Source organism: Panthera pardus, unplaced genomic scaffold, assembly GCF_024362965.1.
Source record: "Panthera pardus isolate Hobbes unplaced genomic scaffold, ASM2436296v1 HiC_scaffold_1, whole genome shotgun sequence".
Lineage (NCBI taxonomy): Eukaryota > Metazoa > Chordata > Mammalia > Carnivora > Felidae > Panthera > Panthera pardus.
In genome coordinates this window covers 19,233,595-19,255,262 of record NW_026526654.1, presented here as the reverse complement: position 1 = coordinate 19,255,262, position 21,668 = coordinate 19,233,595, and the positions used below count along the sequence as shown (strand labels likewise).

The window sequence follows — 21,668 nt, the reverse complement described above, 5'->3', positions numbered from 1 at the left end:
GAGATCATGACCTGAGCCAAAGCCGGATGCTCAACTAACTGAGCCACCCAGGTGCCCCCTGACTTTCTTTTTTTAAATGCTTATTTATTTATTTTGAAAAAGAGAGAGTGAGAGAGAGAGACAGAGCAGGAGGAGGGGCAGAGACATAGGAGAGAGAGAATCCCAATCAGGCTCCACACTGTCAGTGCAGAGCCCAGGGCAGGGCTTGATCTCACAAATGGTGAGATCATGACCTGAGCCGAAATCAAGAGTAGGCCATTTAACCAACTGAGCCACCCGGGCACCCCTGATTCTGATTTTCTAAGCAGGTTTTTTTAACCATTGAGACTTATCCCCATACTAAAGAATACCCATTTAGTTAAACCTAATTAAGATTCATTGGAGTCTATGTCTAGCATATCACCCATTCTTCAAAAATTCCTTGCCTCACATCAATTACAGATTCAGTAGCCTTTGTATTTATGAGACACAGGAGGAGGAAACTTTCAGGGTTGTATATATCCAGGATACCCTTTCTTTGCAAATCTCATGTTTAGAGTTTAAGGAATTTTGACTCAGGGAAGGAGGGCCAGCATTGGACTCTCATGAACCTAGACAAAAATCACAGATGTGTTGTGGTCTCTGGCTTTCTAGGTCCAAGGGATATAAGAAGAGGTGAGTGTAAAAATCATCAAGGAGGCTAGGTTGCTGTGAGGATGTAATAAAAAAGAAACATGGGATGAGCACTTTTTCCTACCTTGATTCTAATGGAATGACTGGCAAACTTTTCTCTGTAAAGGATCAGACGGTAAATATCGTACATTCTGCGGGCCATAGGATTTCTGTTGGAACTACAGAAATCTGCTATAGCATCAGAAAGCAGCCATGGACCATAGATAAACAAATAGCCATGGAGTTGCAGCAAACTTTATTTACCAAGTTAGGCAGTAAGCAGGATTTGGCCAACCAGCCATGGTTTGCTGATTCCTGCTCTAGTCAATTGTAAACATACAACTTCAGCATTGCTTTAACCCTTTAGAAGCCCAGCAAAGACAAAGCATCTCAGCCTAGAAATGGCTTTGCTGGCAGCATCTCAATGCAGGAGATAAGAAAATATTAACATTTTATTCCCAGTGCAAATGTACATGGACTAAAGGATATACCAGTAAATGCAGCATATACTAGCACAGTAAAATGTGAGTATATTGTTAAGTTATGTTGTATGATCCTGAGTGGTTTGCCAAGACTAAAAGAATGATGACTTGGAAAGAATATTGATATTGGAAGAGTTTACTTTCACATTCTAACTGTGTGACCTCAGAACACTGTGCTCTGTAATTCATTCATTCATTTACTTGATAATTATATACCTAATAAAATGATAATTAAAACCATAGTTAAATTTTACTGAGGATTATTTTTTTAAGTTTATTTTTATTTATTTTGAGAGAAATATAGAAAGCACGTGGGGGCAGGCAGAGAGAGAGGGAGAGAGAGAATCCAAGTAGGGACATGGGGCTTGAACTCACGAACTGTTGAGATCAGGACCTGAGCTGAGACAAGAGTTGAACGCTTAACCAACTGAGTCACCCAGGTGCCCCAAATTTTACTGAGGACTCTTAGACATAAGAGTGAGAATAATCTAATCTTCCTACCAGTCTACGAGACATGTACAATTTTTACCCTGATTTTACAGGCAGAGAAACGTTAAGTAACTTGTTCTATGTCACTCACAACTGAGCTATGGAGTGCATCCTGAAACCAAGTCCTTCTCTTATCTGGACCTGAGCACTCACAAGATGCCCACTTCTACACTGGAGACACTGGGAATACAATCACCACTAAGACCTGATGCTGTCCCCCAGAGCTTCTTTCCTTCTCTGAATCTTGGATGGTTAGGTGGGGTTAATGCCATGCACGTGATGATATATGAGGAAATTACATTCCTTACCTAGATGCTTAGCTTCAAACCGTCTTTGTTTGAAAGTCTCCTTCAGTTCAACTTCGATGTGGTGACAAGGTTTGTAGTCACTAGCAGTTTATTTATTTATTTATTTTTTTAACATTTATTTTTTTGAGAGACAGAGAGAGAGAGAGAAAGAGAGAGAGAGAAAGAAAGAGAGAGAGAGAGAGAGAGAGAGAGAGAGAGAGAGAGTATGAGCGGGGGAGGGGCAGAGAGAGAGGGAGACACAGAAATCAAAGCAGGCTCCAGGCTCTGAGCTGTCAGCACAGAGCCTGATGCAGGGCTTGAACTCACGAACCACGAGATCCTGACCTGAGCCGAAGTCGGATGCTCAACCGACTGAGACACCCAGGCTTCCCTGGTTTTAAAATACAGTAAAATAGGGGCGTCTGGGTGGCTCAGTCGGTTTAGCATCCAACTTCAGCTCAGGTCATGATCTCAAGGTTTGTGGGTTCAAGCCTTGCATTGGGCTCTGTGCTGACAGCTCTTCGGATTCTGTATCTCCCTCTCTCTGTGCCCCTCCCCCCCCCTCAAAAATAAACAAACAGTAAAAAAATAAAAATAAAAAAATAAAGTAATATAACTCCCTGGTAAAATATAGTATATCTTTTATTAGACACATGAGAGTAAGAATTGGCTAAGAACCTTTACTTGCTTTATAGTTAGGTGATTCCTGATTAGGCTTTTTATTTTCATTTTATGTTTTTGCTTACTTGCTAAAGGACTTATGTGGTGGAAGAAATCATGTGAATATTTGCTGCAATTAATATTAAGAAGATTAGGGACCCAAATCTCAATCCATCAGGATTTATTCTCTCGGTGCTCAGTCACTGCTATTGCCTATCTGCAGCGCCCCCCGCCCCGCCCCCATAGATTTTTGTCTTCAAGCAAAGTAACTGCTGAGCAAAGTAACTCTGTGCTGAGGCTGCACAGAGGTTGGTGTAATAATTCAATAGCATAGTAATAAAGATGATACTGATATGGGATTTTGTAAAAATAAAACTTCCTGTAAATATATACTTACCAAATATTAAGAATTAATGCTAAAAATGCATAAAATATATTTTTGAATGTAAAATAAATGTGTGATCATATCAGAGGAAGAAAAACCACATCATTGTAATGAAATTATATACATATATGTGTGTATATATATATACACTGGTGCTCTTGGGGTGCATCTGAACACAGGAACGGAAGCAGACACTGAGCTGAGTTGTGTCTGCAGAGCTGGAAGTTCCACCAAGGTCACTCTGCATTTTAAATGGAGACCGGAAGAATGCTGCCCTCCGGACCAGGCAAGCAGAAAGTTGCTTGACTTCCATCCAGATCCATGTGGGGGCCTAAGACTCTCCTATGAGAAACCAGAACCCTAAATGTGGGCCAAAGTTCTTCGTCCAAATTTACACTGTCCTCTACAACTCCAATGGCTCAAGGTTCTCTCCTCCCACAAGCCACAAAGGTAACATAAGGATTAGTCCAGGATTAGTTACTATCCCTGGGATTCCAGCAACACTGACAGAAAGAAACCCTCACTGGAATTGAGCTCACAGCCGAACATTACAAACCATAGGAAAAAATGAACTATTATAATGGAGAATTAGAAGATATGGAAGAATCAGAAAGAGATTCTAAAATAAGCATGTTTAGAATGTTTAATGAGATAAAGAAAGGGTTAGAAAGAAAATGGTAAGAACAGGGCTATGACATAAAAAGAACAGACAGATTTGGAACAGTTAAATAGAAATTCTAGATAAGCAGATCATAGATGCTGGGATAAAAAACTCCATGAGTAAGATGGGGAGCAGACTGGACACACTGAGGGAGAAAATTATACAGAGTTCAGCAAAGAAGCTAAAGAAGAAAATACACAAACAACTTTACGAGACATGTAAATACTACAAGAAGATGCACCAAGCATCTAATGGCAGGGTCCAGAGGGCAAATGCAGCGAGCAGAGAGAAGTTAGAAAGCAAGATCTACCAGCATGGAAAATGGAAGAAGCAGTTTTAACAAAGCTTTAATCAGTATTCCAGAAAATAAATAATAGAGAATGGAGAACACATATGGATTTGTAAAGATAATATCTCCCAGAAAAAGGCATGAGCCTTCTATGAAAAAAAAAAAAAAAAAAAAAAACCTACTAGATAAAAAAAAAAAATAGATCCATGCCTAGACATATTATAGTTATGACCATAACATTGCAAAGACGAACAGCAAATCTTAAAAACCATCAATGAAAAACCAGATATGTTTAAAAAAAAACAAGCAACATAAAAAAACAAAAACATAAAAGCACTACAATTAGACTCAAAGGAGGGGTGGTCATTGGCAAAAACAGATTCCAAAATACAATGGAATGATTTTAAACCTTGAGGGGAATCTAAATACCAATTAAGAATTCTGTACTCAGTCCAAACATTACTCAAAAAAAAAAAAAAAAAAAAAAGATAAAGACACTCTCAGAAACGTACCTAAGAAGCAGACATATTTGACCAGGGGGGAAAAAAAAAAAGGAAGGTGGCACTCTTAATTGATGTCATTCAATACCTTTTTAACAAAAGCTAAAGTAAAAATATAATTCTCAAGCCAGCATTTTCGATGATCAGACAGAACAAAAGCATTTGTCTCAGAGGTTAGACAGATTGTATAAATGTGAGAAATGCTGAATACAAGGCAAGTGGGAGGAAATAGGACTTGTAGCAAATTGGAGTATTCATGGTTGGTTTGCTTGTACTCATACTCAAAAAAGTTTTAAAGGGATGTGTGGGCACACACACACTGGGGCATGAGTTCCTTCCTGTACCTGGCCCATAGCTGCAAAACTTACCCCGGTTAAGGATCAGCCCTTTTTTCTGACTTTACTTCACCTTCATTTATTTTATTTTAACATCTCCGTTTGGGGGAAGGAATTTGGTTACATTGACTTACATCATTTTATTTCAGGCCCTGTATGCCTGGCATAGAGTAAACGTATAACAAATATTTGTTGAGTACATTATTTATGAAAACATCTTTTTGCTATTTAAATAAGAACGTTTCCCCTATTATCTAAAAATTCTCATACTTTCATGAAAATGGGAATTTTTTCATGAAAAAAAATTTTACTTTTTCCTTATTATCTAGAAATAAATCTGATCAATAATAACCTTTGTAATACTAATTGTGGCAGTTATCTTTGTTTTAATACTGGCCACTGATATTTATTAGGCATTTGCAATTTATGTTAGTATATTTGTTTCATTCTCATTTGGTATCCTTTATCTTAGCATATTTAGTATGTGTTAGTATCTTCAGTATAATCCCGGAATCGCAAGGCCTATGCGTGTGGGAGCTGAGGGGTCCAGGAGCATAAAGGGGAAGAGAGGGAAGAGACTCCTTGTCTCCACAGTCCAGTGCCCCCTCAGGGTGGATGCCATCTTCTTTCTCACAGCCCTGTGTAGCTCAGGTTAGAAGTCCATTTTCGAGGGCCAGAGAGCTTTCTCCTCCGAGGAGGAGGCCATGCTCCTTGTCAGCACAGTTTTGCTAAGCAGGGCTCATGTATTAGAACATGCAACCTCAAGGGAGGTAGGAGTCGGCTTTCCTATGGCCTCATTGGCCTTGAGGGAAGAGCTGCATGGTGCTTCCCTACAAGACATTATTCCTTTTTGGTCCAACTGATTAGTTGGTGAGATTAATTTAATTTCACAGAATGTCAAGGGAATTATGTTCCACTGACTGCTGTTACCAGCAGAGAGAGTTTCCTTGACCGTCAACACAAGACTTCTGTGCTAGTCTGTTCACATTTGTTTCATGTGAATACCTGCCATAAGGCAGATGCCATTTAATTTCAAATGGAGAATGAACTTAAAAGGGAAGAGTTGTATCTGAATTTTATTTAAATTTTCCCTCATGAAGTTTCCACGGAATAATGATTTAAAAAGGCAATGTATCTAATATAAAATTCTCCCACATGCGATCAACCAGTCTTCAAGTATATAAGGAGCTCACTGAGAGTTAGAAAACACATCACGAGAAGCACAGGAAGCTTTGTTCCTACTCGAGGCACCTGGGATCTAATGAGCTCATTGGGAAGAAGAGGATAAAACACACGCAGACACACAGATACACACACACATACATGTACATCAGACAGAGGGAACCAAACAGAAAGAAGCATTAACTTTCACAGACCAGCTCTGTCACAGTTCAGACAGAAGGCGACAAGGGTGCTGTATGAGAAGCCACATGCACTGAGGCCTTAGAGAGTGGGTCAGGTATTGGTAGGAGGAGGCATGCCAGGGAAAAGGGGAGGAAGGAATGCGAGGAAAAGGAAATGGGCTGCTGGTGTTCAGAAGAGCACAAAATACAATATGGTCTCTGTTATATATATTTTTTTACTTCAGTATCTTTGCATATCAAAAGAGAATACCTTATACTTTCTAAAATTCACTCTCACACAAAAAAAGCAGGACGATGAATTCTTAAAATCTTTTTGAGAAACACAACATTATTTATTTATTATGTTAAAAAATGTGCATACCCTTCAACCTAGAAATCGTCCTAGGAATCTATTTTAAAGAATACTGCACACACACACAAGATATATGCGTGTATGTGTGCGTGAGCATTTATTCAACACAAAATTACTTACTGTAGTCAATGACTGAGAACAGCTTAAATGTCTGTTAGCAGGGAAACAGTTAAAAGCATTTTACTAAATACCACAAAACTGATAAAGATGAAAGAAGGCAGGAAGAAAGGAAAGGAGAAAGGAAGGGAGGGATTTACATATGGCAGAATTCATTACTTTCTTTAAACCTCGTATGCTATTTGAAGTATGATTTTTATAATCTAAAAATATTTTTTATTTTTTAAATTTTTATTTATTGTTGAGACTGAGAGGGAGACAGAATCCAAAGCAGGCTCCAGACTCTGAGCTGTCAGCACAGAGCCCGATGCGGGCTTGAACCCACGGACCGTGAGATCATGATGGGAGCCAAAGTCAGATGCTTAACCAACTGAGCCACCCAGGTGTCCCTATAATCTATAAATATTTAAAATGTAACTATGAACATGCTAATTTCTTGGAAACCACTAGATATTTCCAAGGAGTATTGTCTTCTATTTATAATATGAAAAAAAATCATTTATGCCCTCAAAATCCACTTTTAAAATTCCTTCTTTCACTGTCCAATGGCAAGTCACTCCAGCAGCTGTTTTTTCTAATCCATTCAACAAGAACTCCCCAACACCTGCTAGACACCAGGCAGTGCATAATCTTCTTTCTTCCTTCCTTCCTTCCTTCCTTCCTTCCTTGCTTACTTCCTTCCTTCCTTCCTCCCTCTTTCTTTCTTTTCTTCCTTTCATTTCTCTTTCTTTCTTTCTTTCTTTCTTTCTTTCTTTCTTTCTTTCTTTCTTTCTTTCTTTCTCTTTCTTTCTTTTGAAGGAAGTAGAGAAAGCAGGAGAGGGGCAGAGGAAGATAGAGCATCCCAAACAAGGTCTGCATTCAGCGTGGAACAGCATGCAGGGCTCAATCCCAGGACTCTGGAATCATAACCTGAGCTGAAATCAGGAGTCTGAAGCTCAGCCGCCTGAGTCCCCCAGGCGCCCCTAGTGGATATCCTTTTTAAACATCACTCTGCATTTGCTACCTTTAGACTCCCAGTTTTCCTAATATTCTGAATAATATCTGCATATGTAATTTCAGTTTAAATAAGTTTGTGACCCTGTTTGAGAATCTAATGAAGCCCAAAGACTTATTGCCTTTAGAAACCCTCAGGCACACACTTCTACGTGCAACCTGAGGGCGTTTGCTGATGCCTGGACCCAGGGATGAAGCCCCTGTATTTGACCAAAGGTTTTCACAACTATTCTCCTTGTTGAAGCCTCATGATCTTGTCCTCTATTTAACAAAAATACAATCAGGACTTCCTTGTCCCATGACAAAGGAATTCCTTCAAAGAGCAAGTCTAGAATTGGCATAGACTCGGGTAAGCACTTGTGGTCGAATGCTGTTGCCCTAGTTCTCTCTTCTCTGTGTTTTCATAAAAATCGATAAGTACTTCCTGGAGCAATGCTGAACACAAAGATTAATGCAGGGAAAATAAGCCTTCCGTGCTTTTCCACAAAGTATTATAAATCTCAATTACATATTTTACAAATTAGTCTTTATGGTGGCTTTTTTGCAACTGCAATAAAAATGTACATTCTGCAATAAATCACAGTTATAGATACATAATAACTTCCTATTTTCTACTCATTTGTAAAGTTTCCTTCTGACACCACATGCTGCAACATGAAATACAGTTTAACATCATTTAAACCTATGAATCAATTTTTAATAGCGTCATCAGCAAAGTTCAATTTACATCTACTGTGATTTGAGTGAAAGTAATTTTCTTTCATCTTATTTTATGGACATATTTAATATCAGATGCAATAGAAGACAAATTATAAAAGTAATAGAATGTCAATAGAAAAAAAAACATAGGGGGAATTTTAAAGTAAAGCAAATCCTGTATTAGAACTGAAACATTAAACCTGTGTAGGTGGCTTTATGGGCAATTCCATTTCAGCAAGATATGGGGTAGTTTCGAGCACGGAACACTACTAGTGATGAAAATAACCACTGATGCTGTTTCTCATCAATATTAAATAAAACTGATTTATGACTCATGCAGGGTGCTGAGCCTGTACTGTATAGTCAATACCACCCAAAGTCAAATAAGGAAAATACCACATAGTGGATAACGGCTAAAATGTATTTCCCATTGGAAAAAAAAAAAATACCACTCTCCAATTCCAATACCCATAATAGCCTTCTTTAGGAGTGACTCGGGAGTATATGAGAATCTGGCAGGTGATAGCCACCCTGCTTTAATTTACTTCATTTTCTCTGAAGGTTCATTAATATATCATCAAAAAATGTTTCAAAGATAATAAGTCATCACCTTAAATTTATATATGTATCCCAAATTTACATCTTAACTTATGTGATGCTGATGACCTATAGTTTTCCTACCTAATATTGTAAGGAAGGCATATAAGTTTTATGATTTTATTAACAGAAAGGTCTAATAAGGTAAATGCTTCTTATGTCATATATCTAATAAAGGAATTAATTAATATGCATCTGCAAAATCACCTTAAAGAAACCTGTTGGTTAATTTGTAGTACGTAGAAAGCAAAATTAAATATCTGTATCTCAAAGGGAAAGAGAAAGTATATTCACATATGCAGAAGAAATTAATGCACGTAGCTATAAATTACATATACTACGCCCATAAATCACAATGTGGTCAAATTTTGAATTTTGCTCAGATCAGTGTGAACCTCATGGCCATATACCAAATAACATATTTTTGCTTGGTTTCAGTGTTCTCTCCCACATCTCTAGCCTAAATGTCTACTATCTCTTTTTGTATCAAAAGCATATTTACTGATTTTTGCTGCCATTGCTTTGAATCCTTGCCCAAATGTTGATAGCTCAATAAATTATCTTGTAAAACTGCACTGCCTCCCACGTATATTCTTTCATACTTTAATCCTTACATAAAACTCACACTTATCATGCACTGACCCTGTCACAAAGTATGCAGGAGGCTAGATGCAAAGTCAGAGACCAGCCCTGAGTGGCCCTGTTTCCAGTGGACATCACTGTCAGCCTCCTTCACCCTTGTCCCTCTGTCCCAAAGACATGGTGGTGGGAGGAGAAGGCAGCATGTCTGGTGAGTTGTTGCCCTGGAGGACATGTCCCCTCCTTTATCATCATGAGACCCTCTGATGAGCCAGCTGTCCTGACAAGCCACGGGGAATGGTGGTTACCCATGGCCAACTGCACAGCTAACTCAGAGTCTGCAGTTCCAGAACACAGGCTTTGACCTCAGCACATGGGCAGCAAGACTTGGCTCCCAACTGTGGTCTGCAGGTGACTTTGGGCGAATCAGTTCTTTCTCATCTCATTCTCCTCACTTATCAATTGGGCATAATGACACCTTATGGATTTATTGGGAGGATGAAAAACACAATGAATAGAAAATCTTTTACCTAGTGCTAGAGATACATAAGTAATTGATAAATGAGTACTTGTGATAAGTAATGACAGTAATTGCAATAATGAAGATTGTGGGCAGCTAGTCACATAAGACCACAGTGTGTGCTTTATTGTGCAGAAGGCGTAGGGGAAGCAGTCACCTCATGCAGTCCAGGTAGCATTAAAAGCATGTATAATTCAAATGTTTTTTTCTATTATTTTCAGAACGTTCTGTTTATAGTCTGATCTTGCTTATGGACTTCCTCTGTCTGATATAAACTGTCTCAATCAAGTTTAGTTTATCCTGGAGTTTTACAAATTTGGGCTTTTGTGTTTTGTTCTTATGATTTTGAAGGCTAATGACAACAACAAAAAATGCCTGATATCTATTTACTACCTAAATGACTTGTCAGGATGAATTTTATATGTCATTTACTGGGTTCTTCTATCATAGCTACCCAGGTTTCGGTCGCTTTGGTGCATATAAACATTGGATTATAAAGCTGGATCCCCTCAAATTTACATAATGAAAAGTTAAAATAAATAAATAAGTTAAAGTGGACAACTTCTCTTCCCTTTTGGAAGCCAGACATCATGTAAATAGTCTGATCAGAACTTCATTCCAATTATGAGAAAACATCAGATAGAACCAAACTGGGAAACATTCTACAAAATGACTGACTAGTGCTTCTGAAAAGTGTCAAGACTGTAGAGACAAAGCTGACAAATTTACAGATTAGGAGAGATTAGAGAGTTAATGACTAAGTATAATGTGGCGTCCCGGGTAGGATTTTGAGATAGAAGAAGATCATCAGTGGATCCACTATGAAAGGTAATGGGATGTGCACCATAGTTAATAGCATTGTGTTATGCTAATGTCTTAGCAGTGATAATGTAATACAGTTGTATAAGAAGTTACCATCCTGGGAACCTGGTGATGTGTCTATAGGAACTCTCTGTACTATTTTGTAACTTTTTTTTTATGTGAGTCTAAAATTAGTTCAAAGAACATTAGTTCAAAAAATTAAAGTAATAAGTAAAAATATATTAAAAAAACACAACAAAAAATTCTGAATGTTTTGTTTTTACCTGACTGTACAATGAATGGAGAGTTCAAACCTGAATAGATCTGTACTCATCTGCTATACCCAATTTCTTACATCTTTTGAAAGATCATGACAAGTAAATTGCCAGTTTAATGGCATTTGCTGTGATTTCCTTCCCACGTGTGATAGATTTGCTGTTGCTTTTTTCCCAACTGGCATATCACATCTGTTTGAATAGTTATCTTCTGTACCAGCATCCTACCAAAGGTGAGTGATACTAACCTTCTACTACAATATTAAGAATATAACTAAGCTTTGCAAGGTTTTTTTTTTCAGTTTTATTCTTAATGAAATACTGATCTGCAATGTAAAAAGTTTGAGGGATAAAGTAAGTTTTAGTGGGAGTATGTGAGTCACAAGAAGTGAGACTCTCCCTGCTTCCGTGGGGAATTCTCTAGAACTCTGACCTTATTCACTCTGAGGCTCAGTTGCCCTCTCTGTAAAACTGTGTGGGTGAACCAAATGACTACTATCTTTTCCAGCTCAAAATTCCTCTAGTTTCATTTTCAGTGCCATTACAGAAAACCACAGTGTCTCAGATTGAATCCCCACATGTTGACAAGCATGTGGTAACACAGAGGAACAGAGAGGCTGAAGGTGGGGTGAATACTCGGAACATGGAAGCAGGGCACATTTTCTAAACAGGGTAAGCTGATGTGGTGTTTTGGTTTCACCTCTACGGTAGAGTTTTTGGGTGTCACCTGTCCCCAAACCTTTTCACCGTGTGCTGGCTCCCGACTTCCCCACACTCACTGCAATCACAAAATGTGAATGTTTGCTAAACAGATTCTGTGACCTCTAACTATGTCCTTCCAGGGGCGACTGCGTGGCTCAGTTGGTCAAGTGTTCGACTTCGGCTCAGGTCATGATCTCACAGTTTGTGGGTTTGAGCCCTGCACTGGGGCTCTGTGCTGACAGCTCGGAGCCTGGAGCTTGCTTCAGATTCTGTGTCTCCTCTCTCTCTGCCCCTCTCCTGCTTGTGCTGTCTCTGTCTCTAAAAAATAAATAAACACTAAAAAAATAAATAAATATGTCCTTCCAATAATGTATATTCCTCAATAGGTCTGGAATGTGGGGAGTATGTGATGTCTCAAGTGCCTAGGTTAACATCCTACAGATGATGTACTAGTTGAGGGTTCTAAGAATGGGCTGTAAAAAAGGGACCCAGAAATAAAGATGGAAGGTATTTGAATGGAAAAAAGGGACAGAAAAACCACCAACATTTCAGTCACCATTGGTACAGGGATTCATGGGAGGACAGAAAGTAAACCACTGAGTGCTGGGGATCATGCAGGAAATAGCATGGCTGTGGCTTCTGGCTCAGTGAGCCAAAGGATGCTTTTTTGAGGTCTATGGAAGGAGGGCCTGTTGGCACTCTGCTAAAGGACAGGGAGTGGCCCAGTCCAGGGTCACAAATTCAAATGCATAGGGATAAATAAAACTATAGGTGTAAGGTGTAATGAAACTATAGAAAATTCAATGGCCTAGGCTAAATATGGATAAGTTCCTAAAGAGGAAGCACAAAGGAAGGATATTTCTGAGAATAACAAGAGAATAATAATTGATTAATGAAGACCAAATGCCACCAAAACTTGGCCCTCTGGAATTTTGTACATTGATTAGAGAGAGATAAAATGCACGGTATCAGTTAACAGGGACATAGTGCAAGGTGAACACTAGTCTCCCCACTTGCTCTAAAATCCTGAACAATCTGAATAGCAAACTACTACAGGCAGAAGGGAGTAATATAAACCACGGCTGTGTTAATCTGAAAGCATTGTGTTCTCCCCTCTCTTATTAAAGCTGCCTTTTTTGGGGTGCCTGGGTGGCTCAGTCGGTTAAGCAACCGACTCTTGATTTCGGCTCAGGTCATGATCTCATGGTTCGTGAGATTGACCCCCATGTCAGGCTCTGCGCTGAGAGTGTGGAGCCTGGTTGGGACTCTCTGTCTCTGTCTCTGTCTCTGTCTGTCTCTCTCTGCCCCTCCTCTGCTCACTCATTCTCTCTCAAAATAAATAAACTTAAAAACAAGTTGCCTTTTTTTCTCAAATACCACAGAGGTGCATTCCTGTTTTGCCAATGCAGCTCTAATTTCTGGCTCACTCTGTGCTAAGTGTTCTAAGTGCTGTGTTTCAGTCCCTTCTCACGTCAATGCTATAAGGGAGGTCTATCCTTTATCCCACCTTACAGATGGGGATATTGAGGCACGAAGAGGTTAATTACTTCTCCAAGGTCACCATACTAGTATGTAGTAGAGCTGTGATCCAAACCCCAGGGCCATTATATTGATTGTGAATTTTTTCTAAAGTAGATATTTTTTACTTTGTAATTCATTCTTGTTCAACTACACATATACCTCCATTACATAAGTCATATGTAGCATAAGACAATATATTTCTTATTGCTGAGTATAAGGACACTAACATCACTACACTGCCTCCCTGGATTTTCTTCTCATCTCTTCTACACAGCCATAATGTGTAATATTTATATATTCTGTAAATCCTGAAGTTGTATTAGCTTTGTTTTTACACTGAGTAGATACTAGAGACTAGGCTCACGATCTGTCATTCTTGATTGGCCCAATGTCTTCAAGAAGGATTAATGGAAAATGCAGTCTCTGAGTTCTTGTTTCTTCAATGGTAACCAAAACTAGTTTGACACGTTCTTTCTCTGAGGACTTTGTAAGCCCTGTGTCCCTGTATCCTGGACTTGAGTCCTGACAAAGTTTCAGTTCTCAACGATGGCTTCCCTTAGAACTGACTGGAGGCCCCGGGTTCCTCCCGGAGCTACACTTTTTTGAGTATTGCTTGGGAAAAAAAGAAAAAGAACTGACTTGATCATTTTTTTCTGGATGCGCATGGGATGCTTTCTTTAGCTCTGAATTCCAACAACTTTAGTAAGAAATGCCTCAGCGTTGATTGTTCTATGATCATTTACTGCAACAGCTGTACCCTTTAAATCCACATATTTAGGTCGTCTTTTTCTGCAATTTTTAAAAATTATATCTCTTGGATTTTTTTTTCAGTTTTACACATACCTAAATGTGCATTTTTATAGATATGGTCCTCATTCTTTTTGATCGTTCCTTATCTGTGAAATCAGTTTCAGAGGATCAGGTATTTGTCAGGCGGGAGAGAAAGGAAGTTTTTTCTAAGACAGGTGTGTGTGGGTGTATCAGTGCTGCTTCAGTCCAAGTGTTCACAACGGTGCATGAACATTTAGAACACACACTGAGCTTCTAAAAACCATCTATGCCTTGGATCATCCCAAGGTTTTCATTTAACTGGGCTGAGAGTGGTGCTTGAGAAGTGTTATGTTTTAAAAGCCTCCCCATGTCATCTTAAGGGATAGCCAGATTGGGCCCTTGTCTTCATCAACACGGAGCAGCAGCATCGGGGCCCCCCCAGACTGAGGATCTCGTCTTCTTTATTTCTCTACTAAATGTTTGCAGGAACGAGAGCCTCCACTTTGAGATGTCACATGGAGTCCCAGAAAGTTCCCATGGTCAGCCACACACTGATGTCCTGACTCAAACAGAGAACTACTCTGCTCCTCTGGGAATATTCTTTATTTGAGAATGTCAGCATTCTGCTGGCTCTGCCTGAGATCCTCAGTTGCCAGAATCCTTTCAGGAAGTAATCTGTTAGACACCTGGTCTTCTGATGTGTGGTTTATTAGTGCCGGGTTTTTCAGAGTCCTTAAATATGGAAACTGCATTTCTACTTCTCAGTCTTCTTGATATTTGATGACTTTAGAGATGCAAGGGTGTCTTTACAATTTTACAGTTGAAGCTCTTTATAAATTTTCTACTTTAATGACTCTGGCTTTTCATGTATTTTAAAAAGTGAGTTTTTCAACATCATCAATATTAAATTTTAACGAGACATAAAGCTACTTATAAATGAAATGTTATAAATGAGTTGAAATTCAATGTATTATATGACAATCTGATTAGTAAGAAGAGGAAATGTGCTCCTTTTTAATTAATCATGCTTACTTACATATAAAGTACATTGACCAAATTTATATGCACAATAAATCACCTAATTGTTTTAAATTCAACTGCATGCAAAAAGAGATGATCATGTGTGCCTAGTAAAATAATTTCTTTTCCTCATTTTGGAGGAAAATTTTATTTTGTTTCCATAAAACCTTTGAGATGATCTAAAATATCACAATTTGTGTATCTACAAAGATGCATAATATCAGAAAGTTAGTTAGCAATTTCAGTCCAAGGTATAGCGACCATTTTAAACTTTTTGGGTTACAGTACAAAGTCAACATTTCATTATGTAACCATTAGTCATACAGTGGTGTTGAACTCAAGCATCATTTGAGAAAAAGAAGCAAACAGACCAAATTAAGCTTGTATAGAAAAGCAAGTCATGAGGAATAATGAATACTGCCAACAAAAGCAGACAAAACCAGGGGAAAGAACAACAAGAAAACAATTTAATTCTCTATTATGGCTCTACATCCTAACACAAACATGACTGGTTACCATCAAATTCAAAAGGACATATACTTTGTTCAGTCCATTAGTAAATATTTATGGAGCTCGGCCTTGTGCCAGGCCCTGAAGGCATGGAGATGAAAAGATGTACTTCCTGTTTTCAAGGAGCTTAAATCCTTGGGAGATAAATGTGCAAATAAACAGTAAGATTATTGCCTTAGTGGAGGCCTGCTGCCCCCGGGGCAGTTCTCTCCTAGAATCAGGCTTCTGAAGCCAATACGCTCTGTGAGAAAACTTGCCTTCTCAAAGAGAGTACTGCACAGTGGTTGAAGTCATTGTAAGTCACAGTGAAGAAAGCTGAATCAGCTTGACCATAATGCAGCATTCTGAGTTTAGGCACAATTGCTGCATTCAAAATGGCCAGGAAGTGATTCGATTTAGCAATATGATTCTATAGGAATAGAGATTTTTGTGCAAGGGGAGTCTAACTACTGAATGCTGGCCACCCTTCATGAAGACACGGGCACACCTAGTTAGCCCTTTAAAGAGTTAGAGGCTCTGATGAGCCCATTCTAGCTGTGCCCAAGGGGTCAGGATTCCTGGAACTCAGTCCACGAGGCTTACCCAAAATATACATCCCATCTCCCAAACCATGCCTGTGATTTCCTGCTCATCCCTGAAAGTCATCAGCATAATCTGTAAAAGTCCTTATAACCAGGGGAAGGATATAAGATTGATTCCAAAGCCAGATAAGTTGAAGAGAGTACAGCAAATCGAAATGCCTTCACATCTGCTGGCTTCTAAATTTGGTGACGTAGGAAAGTGTACCATTGGCCAAAGGGGTGAACGATTACCCATCTAAACACAATGCTGGAAATACGCTCTGAGGGCATATTAAAAACATAAGAATACAAATTTAGGAACGTTATTTGCAAAACTCACTGTTTTAAAACTACCAACTATTTGTGGCTTTCAGCCCAAGTTCACTATTATGCTCTATCTAAAGGCTGTAGCCTTGTGGTTTTTTAGTTCAGACAGCAGAAGAGTATTCCTCAATCAGTGCAAGATCTTCTACATATTCTTTCTGAAATTCCAGCACCCAGCCCAGAGTTCATTATGCCATCCCGCATAACACCATCTGTGGGCTGCTGTGATGGAACACCAGGGTGAGAGGAAGATTTATCAGCCACTTTTCCTGATGTATAAAGACTGATTGGCTATGTCTATAGCAGTTGCAATCCAGGGTTGACAGGAGCTCATGCTCTCCTGCCTGACCATGACACCCCGCATTGTACAGCTGCTCGCGGAGTTATGAAACCACACCAAAAGTCAGGAAGTAGATTTGGCTTCCAAAGAAGCACAACCACCACACTGTTAAACACGGAGATTCTCTTAGGTCCTGGGTAAAAGTGTCTAGAACTCTCTTAAATGCGCCTGGGCCTTGAAACTTGAAGGGAAAATTGTTGTTGTTGTTGTTGTTTCCAAATGATTCTGATAACAATTCCCTTACGGACTGAACGTTTGTGTTGCTTCCACCCCAAACTCATATGCTGAAGTCCTAACCCCCACTGCGATGGGATGGTGTTAGGAGATGGGGCCTTTGGAAAGTGAATTCAATTTAGATGAGATCATGAGGGTGGGGCTCTCATGATGGGATTTTTTTCCCTTACAAGAAGAGGTCAGAGAGCTTTCTCCCTCTCCCTCTTCTTCCTTTCTTCCTACTCACTGTCTCTTTCTCTCTCTCTTTCCCTATCGTCACCACCAAATAAGAATACAGCGAGAAGACACCCATGTGTGAGCCAAAGAGAGGGGCTTCACCGGAACCAACCATGAGGGCACCCTGAGCTTGGACTTCCAGGCTCCAGACTAGAGGGAAATGGAGAAATGAAGTGATGTTATTTATGCTACCCAGTCTATGGTATTTTGTCATGGCAGCCTGAGCTAAGACAAGTTCTCAAAGCATAAAATAATTGTTTAGAATGCTTAGGTTTTTGTTTGTTTGTCTCAATAATGAAACATGCACCCCTTGCATGAAATGGTAATAAATGCAATGATATAAACTAAATGGCAGATGTTAAGTACTTTCATTACTGTATATAATGGCACATTTCAGGACTTAATAGCACAAGCCACAGATAAATGTATACATTTGAGCATATCATCATTTCCCATATGTCTATTACATAGTTGATGCATATTCATTAAGTATTTCATTAGCTATCTTCCATTCCAGGATTACTTTCCAGTTTTCATGCACTCATCAATGACTACTACTTCAGTTATTTAAGACTTACCTTGCCTACTGGTTCACAGTTACAAGTGGAACAAAACCCAACCCTGCTTATCTTTCAGTCAACAAGCCCTGAACCTTGCTCAACAAATAGTTTTAAGTGCTGTAATTAGGAATCAAAATACTCTAAAATAAGGGATACTGAACCCTCTACAGACACTGATGAATATCCATACAAGCAGACTGTCTTTACAGACTGTAAGGCAGACTGTATCACAACCCAGGAAGAGCATTAAAATCTGTAGTTGTGTTTCTTAAATGCTATAGCCAATCTCAACAGCAAACATCAGTTAAACAAGTATTCTCTCCATTTCATAAACATTTTAAAACAGAAACTGAAAATGTGTTTTAGTGGTAAGACAGACCTATCTCATTAAAGCCACTGTAGCCCAGCTCTTGCCTGCTAAGTCCCAGGTCTTCGAGGTCCATGCATTTAAATCCCGGGGGGCACTGGTAGCCTTCCTCCAGCTCTGGTGAGCAGTGTGTATCTGGGATAGCTAAGCTATTCCAGGTTACATTTCTGTGAACAAATTATGAAAAGGTTAGCCAATTTGGACAATTGTAAATGTTGATTAAAATGAATAATGTAATCACCCTTCGCTATTAGCTGTTGTATAGGGACCCAGACGTAAGATTCATGATTCATGAAGGGTGTTCATAGCATTAATGACATAATGAGACATTCTCAAATGATCCCTGATTTGTCCTCACAATAGCTCTATATAAGAATACTATTACTATTATTGTTTTGGTCATTAAGGACCAAGACCCAGATAAGCAAAGGAAAGAATTCTGCTGTAAATTTTCAAGGAATGTTAACCTGCTTGGGGCTTCCTTGTTGTTCACCAAATACTTACCCTACTGTGGGCACAAATTTTACTTGCCTACTTCTAACCAAACAGTAAATGATGACGATCATAGGATGTCATCCTATGAGTCGCATAAATGACACTCAGTCTTCTTGTGTGTTGGCAGATGTGCAGTTGAGAAAGGAATCCAGACAAATAACGTGGGATTGAAGGAACCAATGGAATGGTGTTGGAAAGAGAGAGATTATAGGGTGATTTGGTGATAGCTCCAGGAACATGAAGGTCTTTTAGGTGGATGGTAATACATCCCTGTTTCATTGTTCTGGAGGGCAAGGTGGAGATTAAATTGATGTATGAGGATTTAGATAAGTAACAGCTTTCTTGGGAGCAAGTATGGGTCATCGCTGGAATGGTGATTGTGGAATCTCATTCTGGGCTGACCTTTAAAATGGGCCCTGAATAACTGCTCTCTGAGACAATTCACATGGCTTGTGCCCTGACCAAAGTTTAGGCTAGACGATTTCACAAGCCTTCTAAATCCATGATTTTATTACAAGTCATTTCCCACTACCTCGATGTTTGTAAGCATTTCCTAAGTGGGGATGGACCTCAGGACAGTCTTAGCCCTCAGCTTACAGCCAAATTGAGGCAGATGTTTTGGGTCATATTTCTTCTTTAATACCTTCTTATATTCAATTGGCTGCTTCCTTCCCTGTGTATAATGCGTTTTCTCTAGAGTCTGACACTCAACACTCTGCAATCCCTTCCCTGCTTGAGGCCACCATGCACACACACAATTCACAGGTTTGCACATACATACCTGAGGCCTGCTGACACCTCACCAGCTCTGTCTCAGTTGTAAACAAAGCTCTAAAATCCTCACCTGCATTTCAGACACCCCAAGTGCATTCCTTCAGGATTCTATTAGCTGCCAGGAGATAATCTGTCCACTGTCAGGGAATAAGTGTTGAAATAATTGTGCCCTCTGGTATATGGTATGGGCTCCTTTGGACCCCACACAGAAAACCCAAGGGAAAGTTCTCGTTGTGGAAATTACTACTTGGTTATGTCTGAGAGATATGATTTTGGGTAGACATATCACTTACTTCACCCTATTTTCATATTTTTATATGTAGACCAAATATTCATCTTTGCTTAAGTCTGACCTGACTATGTTTCTGATGTGGAGACCACACATTAGAGCTAAGTGTTAAGGGGACTTAAGTTTCAGAGTAGGTTTTCTGGGTTTGATCCCAAGGTCTCCCAATTATTAGTTGTGTGACTTGAATAAAGTTCTAAATGTTTCTAAGCTCAGTTTGTTCATCTGTCAGCTAGGGAGAGTAGCCATAATTAAAAGCAAAGCCTGTGTGAAGGTTAAGTAAACCAAGGAATTCACTCAACTTAGCACCTAGCATGTCACAATAAATAAATGCTCAACAATAATAATAATGCTCAATAAATGCTTATTATAAATATTTAGTAATCATTACAATAATAAAATGTAGCAAACAAAACATACGTAAAAACATAATAAAGATTTGTCAAGAGGGGCGCCTGGGTGGCTCAGTTGGCTAAGCGTCCGACTTCGGCTCAGGTCATGATCTCGCAGTTCGTGAGTTCGTGCCCCGCGTTGGGCTCTGTGCTGACTAGCTCAGAGCCTGGAGCCTGTTTCAGATTCTGTGTCTCCCTCTCTCTCTCTGACCCTCCCCCGTTCATGCTCTGTCTCTCTCTGTCTCAAAAGTAAATAAACGTTAAAAGACTTGTCAAAAGAACAGAAGGAATTCAGGCACGTGATACTGACAGCACTGGGCAGCTGAAAGAAACTGCATAGATCACCTAATTCCTAACTTAAGGAAGGTTAAGGTGAAGTTCAGAGAGGGAAGCCCATCGAAATTAATAATTTACCTATCTGTGCCTCAGTTTCTTCCTCAGGAGATGGCAGGGAGATGCCTATCTCACAGGGCTGTGGCAAAAATGTAATGACTTAGTCTGTAAGGTACTTAAAACAGGTACTTGGTAGACAGTAAGTGTTAGCTGTTCTTGATGGCTATTGATAGCCTGATTGGATTGGACAAGATTAGACTGGAACCCTAGTCTTGTTGTGTACTGCCTCAGTTTCCATATTTGTAAAATGGGGATAGCGTTCACACGAACTGGTGGGAGTGTCTTATGTTTCAACAAGCTAATATTCAACTCCCAGAATAGCACTGGGAATCAGTTACTCACCCAATAACTGTTAACTATTACTGATTTATAAGTATTAGAGCAGTTTTCTCCTTTTGTATTCCATTTATTTTTTTCTTTCATATTAACACTGATTCTCATTTCAAGCACAACCCTCACCAGCCCAGATATTATGTTGAAATCTTTTGGCTTCAGAGGCAGCAGATCTGAAACACATTATTTTTGCCAACATCAAGCTATTAGCAAATGCTTGTTAGAGACACATTTATTAGATGATTAATTGCCCTGGAACTCATGTATCTAAAACCACATGATAATTACTCTTTTTAAAAGTGGATATAAACATTGGGAGTTTCAGAATGTATAGTTGTTTCATTGTCACCGTTAGCAAGAATCTTCTAAGTTTTATTTTTATTTGTTAACGTTAATTATTTCCTTGTTCATTTTCCATCAGATATTCATGATACAAAAAGAGGCTTTCTGGAATTAGGGAGGGTAGAATTCTTGCTACAACCAGCCAAACTCTAAATATAGACAATGAGTCTTCCAGTCCTAATAAATATTCACTCATGCTTAAGTGGGTTTCAAGACCTGCATTTCTTATTCACAGTTGGATTTCTTGAAAAAAAATTATCAATTTCTAAGCCCCCTAATTTAATTTTTTAGCCTCTTTTGCATGATCCCGAATCCACTAGACTTGCTCTTGTTTATTTCCATGTGTCACATCCAGCTGGACCATTTTCAGTTTCTCTCTCCTGCGGCTTCTGATAGCACTGCACATACTTGTTTGATGGTGGGCAGAACAACGTCCCCCTCAAGGTGTGCACATTCTTATGTCCGGAACACGTGAATATGTTAGGTTACATG

The 21,668-nt window shown here is 39.2% G+C and overlaps 1 protein-coding gene across 7 annotated transcripts in view; it reads right to left on the bottom strand.

Moving 5' to 3' along the window:
- Nucleotides 1-21,668, bottom strand: part of NALCN (sodium leak channel, non-selective) — a 317,181-nt gene that overhangs the window by 245,803 nt on the left and 49,710 nt on the right. For 6 of the 7 annotated variants that reach the window (XM_053890708.1, XM_053890599.1, XM_053890639.1 and 3 more), the window contains one exon: nt 18,174-18,328. In XM_053890708.1, coding sequence (XP_053746683.1) covers nt 18,174-18,328 — 155 coding nt within the window. Of the gene's footprint in view, nt 1-18,173; nt 18,329-21,668 lie in introns of those variants that run through there. The other variant, XM_053890689.1, reaches the window with a different exon arrangement.